Source organism: Camelina sativa, chromosome 11 (assembly GCF_000633955.1).
Source record: "Camelina sativa cultivar DH55 chromosome 11, Cs, whole genome shotgun sequence".
NCBI classification, from domain to species: Eukaryota; Viridiplantae; Streptophyta; class Magnoliopsida; order Brassicales; family Brassicaceae; genus Camelina; species Camelina sativa.
The window spans coordinates 41,984,244-41,992,340 of NC_025695.1; the positions used below are offsets into that span (position 1 = coordinate 41,984,244).

An 8,097-nucleotide genomic window follows, 5' to 3' on the forward strand; every position below is an offset into this window, starting at 1 on the left:
GGGGGGGGGGGGGGGGGGGGGGGGGGGGGGGGGGGGGGGGGGGGGGGGGGGGGGGGGGGGGGGAGGGGGGAACCATAACCAAAATCTTTAATCAGAACAAAACCGAAATTTGTTGTTTTAAACCGTTTGATTTCATAATTTTAAAATCCAACACATAAACCGAACCAAAATCAATTTTTTCAAATTAACTAAACCAAACCGATTAGACAAAAAATCATTAAAACTATTATACATGTCTTCTTTTTTTTTTTTTTTCAATCGTACACAGTATATAAAAATCGTAATTACTTATAAAGAATAATTATTGATTTACATGTTAACATTTTTTTTTATTACAATCAAACCTAAACCTAACCGAAAACTAAAATTCACAGAAATTAAAACTTTTAAAAGTTTGGGAACATAAAGATAAAACGAAACTAATAAGGAGGACCATTTATGTAAATATATTCACCTCAGTACAAGTTTTCGTCTCCCTAATTTGGGTCCTTCTTCTTCTTCTTCTCTCTTTCGCCTCTGAGCTTTGAAAATTCCCCGCGCCTGTCTCCTCCGATTCTCAATCTCGCTTCACTCCGTCGTTATTCTCACTGTTTCCGGTCACCGGAGCTCCGTCTCGTCACTTTAATCCTTTACAAAGACCAGGTTAGGGTTCTATATATCTACACTGGCTACTGAGGAAGTGCGAGAGAACTAAAGGAAATTTCTGGAATCAGTTCCTAATGATTTAAATGGTTAAATGGAGAAACACGTTATTGAATTGAACAATAAGCGTTATTTTATAGCCAATTTTGGAGTTTTAGTTTTGTTTTTAGGAACTTAATGGCGATTTTTAATTATATCGAAAGTTTTATCAAGTCCACACACATTCTTTAGGGTTTTAGCTCAATGGATTCAATCAATGATATGTTGGGGATTGATTCGTATCTGAGAGATTGTTTCCCATTTGTTATATTTTGTATGTAAATTTTTTCGTTTTGGTCCTTTTTTTTTTTTTCAGGTTTACTGAGCTGCAAGCACTTGTTATCATGTCTAGGTGAGCTTTTGGCTTTTTTTTTTCTCACTCTTTCATGGATACTTATAAATGTTTAACTATGATGATATGCAAAAGATGAGAAAAATATGCTAGGACCCAAGAAATGGATGAGCGGTTTTTTCTTTTGCTCTTGTTCTATGTCTGCTTCTGCGAGCTGTGTTATTAATGTGAAATGCGTCATCTAATCTCTATCTTTCCGTGTTCAGTGACTTACAAAAATGATTGCTGGACGTTAGTGTTGTGATAAAAAATCGTTATTCTATTCACAAATTCCTTAACTTAGAGATTGTGATTGTGTAGATTCAATGCTGAATGTTGCCATCTCTACAACTGTTACTTTTGTTTTCTAAAGAAAAAATACTTACGAGTGTCAGTGTGTGTGTGCTTGTAAAACTTGACAGGGAGGATTTTAGTGATACACTGCGAGTACTTGTGGCGACTGATTGCCACTTGGGCTACATGGAGAAGGATGAAATCAGACGGCATGATTCGTTTAAGGCTTTTGAAGAGATATGCTTTATAGCGGAGGAGAAACAGGTTTGATATTGACTAATCCCTTGCCAGTATTATCAACCGTTTGGATCATCTTGATAACTAGTGAATGATATTTTGCCTGATACAAAATATTCAACCAACTGCAAGGAAGAACTCTAAGAAAATTTCATTTCATCTATTTTCACTTTTTGAAATAGGTGGACTTCTTACTCCTCGGAGGTGATCTTTTTCATGAGAATAAACCCTCTAGAACTACACTTGTCAAAGCCATTGAAATTCTTCGTCGCCACTGTCTCAATGATAAACCAGTGCAGTTTCAAGTAGTCAGCGACCAGACTGTAAATTTTCAGAATGCGTGAGACTCTACTCTTCTGCTATTAATGATATCATATCAGAAAATATTACCAACTAGACTAATTAATTGGCAGATTGAATCAAATTTGTGTATAATACATAGTTTGTTGTACACATAGTTTTTCAAGATATTGATTCATCTCTATTCCTTAACATTATTATCTGGCTACAGGTTTGGTCATGTAAATTACGAGGATCCACACTTCAATGTAGGCTTGCCCGTGTTCAGTATTCATGGAAACCATGATGATCCAGCCGGAGTGGTACATAGTTTACATCTACAGACTCATTTGAATAGATACTGGATTACTTAGTAAATACGCATTTTATTGTGTTTTTGTTCTATGTCGCTTCTGGCAACAGGACAACCTTTCTGCAATTGATATTCTTTCCGCATGCAACCTTGTGAACTATTTTGGAAAGATGGTTCTTGGTGGTTCAGGTGTTGGCCAGATTTCCCTCTACCCTATACTTATGAGGAAGGTTGGTGTAAAGAATTTTTTTAACTTAGACACCTATCTCCTCCCAGACTTCTTGGACTATCATTTAATCAAATTAATGTTCAGGGTTCAACAACCGTGGCTCTCTATGGTTTAGGAAACATCAGGGATGAACGTCTCAATAGAATGTTTCAGGTAATCCAGAGGATGCTCACCTTTTGCTATACAATTATTATTGGTTTTATATTCATTTGTTTCAGACCCCACATGCTGTCCAATGGATGAGGCCTGAAGTACAAGAAGGATGTGATGTATCTGACTGGTTCAACATTCTGGTCCTTCATCAAAATAGGTTGATTTCATTGCAATAATATATTTTTAGATCGTTTTCTTACCGTTCTATATATGAAAGTTGATTCTGTACTCATATGCTATGACTTGCAGGGTGAAATCAAACCCCAAAAATGCAATAAGTGAGCACTTTCTTCCACGGTTCCTCGACGTCATTGTGTGGGGCCATGAGCATGAATGCCTTATTGACCCCCAGGTCCATTAAAATTTTGATTTTTGGAGTTATTGCATTTAAATAAGAGTGAGGCACAATGTTCCTTGCCTCTTTGAGCTAAAAACGATTAAACTTTTGAAGGAGGTATCTGGAATGGGCTTCCACATCACACAACCAGGATCATCTGTGGCAACGTCGCTTATTGATGGGGAATCAAAGCCAAAGCATGTTCTTCTCTTAGAAATCAAGGTTCTTCACCAAACAATCTAAAATTTCATTTTCACTTTGTTCGTACTGCTTAATCTATACTTCATGTTTGGTTTTTTCCTTCTTAATACAAGCCTGAGTAAAATACATGACTTACAGGGAAATCAATATCGTCCTACAAAGATACCTCTGACATCTGTGAGGCCTTTTGAGTATACAGAGGTAAAGTTTATTTTGCTTATATGTTATGGATGGTAAAGTTTATTTTGCTTATATGTTATGGATGGTGGTGGCAGATTTCTTTGCTTACATGTTTTCAGAGTGCAGATTGTTTTAAAGGATGAAGGTGATATTGATCGCAATGATCAAAACTCAATTCTCGAACACTTGGATAAAGTGGTAACTATTTCCTCTTCTCATAGTTCGGAGATTTTTCTCTCCTGCCTCCTTTTTGATTAGGTTTAGCAAGTCATTAAATTCTTCTACTATACAAAATTTGTAGGTCAGAAATCTAATAGAGAAAGCCAGCAAAAAAGCTGTTAACAGATCAGAGATCAAACTCCCATTGGTTCGAATCAAGGTAACTTGTTTCCATGTTTTCTTCACTCTACTGCAACTTCTAGCAACACTCATATAATTAAACCTTTATTTTCATACACAACTGGAGGCTAGGCTCTGCCAGTTTGATGCATGCACACCATAGCCACAAACACATATTTGTTATCAAGAATATTAAATGACTAAAGAAAGACTAAGATCTGGTTCAATCTTCTTTCAGGTAGATTACTCTGAATTTATGACGATTAATCCTCAAAGGTTTGGACAGAAATATGTGGGAAAGGTACTTAAAAATTAGTTACTGTAACATGATGCTGACCATGCGTTCTAGAATGTTGGGCAAACTTATGACAAATTTTCACATACTTTCAGGTTGCAAATCCTCAGGACATTTTAATATTTTCCAAGGCTTCTAAGAAGGGTCGGAGCGAAGGTCTGGGAAATAGTGTATTAGCAATGTATTCAATTATTTCGGGATTAAATTGTTGCGTTTGCTTTTACTCTAGCTTGGAATTGCTTATTGATGAGTATAACTGTATAAGAGGAACTAGCAAGCTACAGAATCTGAATTATAGTCATGGAGAACAATATGGGCCTACGATAACCTCCTTTGCTCTGTGGAGCTTGATATTGATGTATCGAGTCTAATTTTCACTTTACTTGTTATACTGTTTCTCAGTGTATAACCTGTAGCATCAGAATTCCGCCAACCCTACGGTTTATCTCTAGTTAGCATATTGGATACTTAATGGAAGCGGCATTTCTATAATTTGTTGTCTAGTGAATAATTGTATATGGCAATGATGCATGTCTTGATAGTAGTACAGTTGGACCATTTTATTGATCTGTCTAGTTATTATATATTTCGATCTTCCATTTCACAGCCAGCATCGATGATTCTGAGAGGCTTCGTCCAGAAGAACTGAACCAGCAAAATATAGAAGCTTTGGTAGCTGAAAACAACCTGGTACATTCTACAACCCTCTTTTCTTATGATTGTGTTATTATCGTCTATCCCTGTAGAACTTCGCCACAGAAGGATATAGACTTGGATAGTTACCTAATGGGCACGAGTACACTATGGGATGATCATTCTATCCTCTTGTGCAGAAAATGGAGATCCTTCCAGTTAACGATCTGGATGTTGCTCTTCACAATTTTGTGAACAAAGATGATAAACTAGCTTTCTACTCATGTGTTCAGTACAATCTTCAAGAGACTCGGGTATGTAACTTTTGTTGTAATTCACCATTCGAGACTAATTCCTGCATAGGATGTTATATTTATTAGCACGTCCTTATTATCGTTTATGATTAATCTCTTCCCATTTTGTACAGGTTAAACTTGCAAAGGATTCAGATGCCCAGAAAATTGAGGAAGATGACTTGATTCTTAAAGTGGGAGAGTGCTTAGAGGCAAGAAAGATTTAATGTTTGGTTACTTTCTGCCGCAAATCAATGGGAATCAGTAGAATATCGATCTGACTTGCATTATTGTTTGTGCAGGAACGCTTGAAAGATAGGTCCACTCGGCCCACTGGTTCCTCACAGTTCTTATCCACTGGATTGACGTCAGAGGTTTAAATTCTCACTCTTAGAATATCCTTGCAGATTCTGATTTTATACTCACCTCTCTATCCTGCTCTCACTTACTCGCAATGCTATTTCTACCTAATATTGGTACAGAATTTGACGAAAAGAAGCATTGCGAATGCTTCGTTCAGTGATGATGAAGACACGACTCAGATGTCTGGTTTAGAGCCTGCCACTAGAGGACGAAGAGGTTCATCGACTGCTAATACATCTCGTGGTAGAGCTAAAGCCCCAACCAGAGGAAGAGGCCGTGGTAAGGCCTCAAGTGCGATGAAGCAGACCACTCTTGATGGTTCTCTTGGTTTTCGACAGTCTCAAAGGTAACTTTTTAAATTACGTTTAACCAGTTTAGTGTAGGATGCAAGGACGTGGAATTCTTTGATTGGCATCACTGGCTAGCTAATGTTACGTCCCTGCTTTGTCTTTCATAGATCTGCTTCCGCTGCTGCGTCAGCTTCCTTCAAAATTGCTTCCGCCATTGAAGAAGATGATGTAGATTCTCCTTCAAGCGAAGAAGCAGAGCCAGAACATTTTAACAAACTTGACAGCACTTCGGTATGGACAATTCTTACACCGTTATTTATTCACTACAATTAGAAAGCCATATATCTCTTGGCATTGTTATCTCTCTATTTGAAGTAAATATGCATCATGATTCTTGTGTTGATATTTATTAAAGGAGGACGATGAGAACACTAAAGGCAAAGGACGTAAAAGACCAGCTGCTACTAAGAGAGGCAGAGGTAGAGGTTCTGGGACTTCAAAACGTGGTAGAAAAAACGAAAGCTCTTCTTCACTTCATAGGCTACTCAGCAAAGACGATGACGAGGACGAAGATGATGAAGACATAGAGAAGAAGCTTAACAGATCTCAGCCTCGGGTTTGTTACTCACACCTATTTTCCATTGTTTCGTTGCTTCGTGCTCATTAGCCGGTTTAAGCAACTTCTTATTTACCATTTGAGATCAAAGCTGACTTAATAGTACAATATGTAAATGCAGGTTACAAGGAACTATGGAGCTCTAAGAAGATAAATTCATATCAACCATGACCTCTGACATCACAACCCGCAAGGAAGCTTCATTTTTCTGTTCTTTTCTAACAACCTCCCAAGCGAAATAACTTCTGAAAAAAAAAAAAAAAAGAGTGTTGTGAGCTGTATAGTGAATTCTGTTTTTTGCTCTGTTACGGTTTTGTTGTTTATGAATGAGACAATACAATTAATCAACAAGTTACTTAGGTCATTAATTTAACATCTATCTTACCTTTCAACATTCGATTAGAGAGATCTTAATTTTTTTTTTTTTTAGTTTCTTGGTTTGGTTTGTTTTAATTTTTAAAACCTCTTAAAATGTTTCTGCAACTTGTTTTGTTAAATTTCATACTTTATATCCTAAGCATACACAAATGTTGCCGCAATGTGTTTATATTTTGAGGTGTAATGTGGAAAGGGGCCATCTGTACAAATGATGACAACATCTACAGCGATTTCAGATGTTGCTAATGTCCTCAATCACCATCATTAGTCATTCAAATCAATACAACTACAAAATGTGAGACATCGATCGAGCAATACAATGTATACAACAAACCTAAATATAATTAAATATATTTCTTATCCCGAAAACGCTTTTAGCAAGATTTGTTTCCACTTCCAAATAAACTCTCAAAGAAATTTTTCTGTCAATACAATGTTTCCACTTCCAAATAAACTCTCAAAGATTTGCTGTCAAATTTTCTTGGCAAGATTTGTTTCTTATTCCAACAACACAAATAAAATTTTGAATATCCAAACAATTTTTTTTTTTTTTTAAATGTGTCAGACAAAAGCTTGGCGAGCAAGGGCCATTCATCTGTATTTAATATGGGGTTTAAAATGGAGAAGCTTACCAATTCTTCCATAAGGGTTTTCTCTGAGAACATGTCTCTGCTTCTTAGCCGGCGGCTCTCGAGGCTCCGCCTAGGGAAACCCGCTATTTTTACTCTCTCTAATAGCTTCTCAACTTCTTTGCTGGTGCAATCCCCTCCTTGTTCCATCATCGGCGCTACTCCTCGTGGAGAACTCACCGTTAGATATTTTAATGAAGGTGACTCCACTACTTTGGAAAAGAAGGTTCCCGTGGAGTTGGTGTATAATCATCTTGGTGATTATGCAACAGTAACAATAGGGGCATCTCATGGCTGGGTAGCTACATTGAATAAGGAAGATGGAATCCTGCGTCTCCATGATGATCTAAACCCAAATGCATCGTATGTATTCCCGAAATGCATTCCCCTGCCTCCTCTTGTTACTCTGCCTCGTTGCCAAACCCAAATCATCACCAACGTGTCAATGTCCTCGCCTTCTCCTGATGATGATGAAGACTGTGTTGTGGCTGTCAAGTTCTTAGGACCTCAAATCAGCTTCTGTAGACCGGCTCAAAGCAACTGCGAGTGGACCAACATCAGAATCGAAAACCCTTGTTTCTTCAACTCTCGTGTCGTGTATTCCGAGAACATGTTTCGCCTGCTTGGATCTTGAGGCCACCTCATCGGATCATGGGATCTCCACGCACAAGTGCAAACACCCATGCTTCAGAGTTTGCGTTTTGATAACCATAACGTTCCCAAGCTGACAGAGAAACGGAAGCTTATGGATTCGTGCTTCACGAGTGAACACTTGGTTAACTCTCAATCCACTGGTGAAACATTTTTGGTTAAGTTGTACAAGAGGACCTTATTAGAGGGTGTTCCTAAATTGAAAACAGAAGCTTCAATGGTCTTCAAAATCGACCAAGAAGGAAACACGTTTTACACGAGAGACATTGGAGATCTCTGCATATTCCTCTCACAGTCTGAACCTTTCGCTGTCCCGGTTTCTTCCTTTCCCGGGGCTGCCAAGTCCGCTAACTGTATCTTAATCTGCGAAGCCGA

General features: G+C 37.9%; 1 protein-coding gene across 1 annotated transcript; it reads left to right on the top strand.

The window, feature by feature from the left end:
• On the top strand, positions 476 to 6,432 carry LOC104725948 (double-strand break repair protein MRE11-like). Its single transcript, XM_010444700.2, has 23 exons — positions 476 to 642; positions 998 to 1,033; positions 1,435 to 1,570; positions 1,726 to 1,883; positions 2,055 to 2,145; positions 2,246 to 2,365; positions 2,449 to 2,517; positions 2,583 to 2,674; positions 2,767 to 2,869; positions 2,969 to 3,076; positions 3,194 to 3,256; positions 3,362 to 3,433; positions 3,537 to 3,614; positions 3,813 to 3,875; positions 3,965 to 4,025; positions 4,477 to 4,559; positions 4,703 to 4,816; positions 4,930 to 5,007; positions 5,098 to 5,169; positions 5,278 to 5,504; positions 5,616 to 5,739; positions 5,864 to 6,064; positions 6,186 to 6,432. Exons 2-23 carry the CDS (start codon positions 1,026 to 1,028, stop codon positions 6,216 to 6,218), a joined length of 2,154 nt encoding a protein of 717 aa, XP_010443002.1. The 5' UTR covers positions 476 to 642; positions 998 to 1,025; the 3' UTR covers positions 6,219 to 6,432.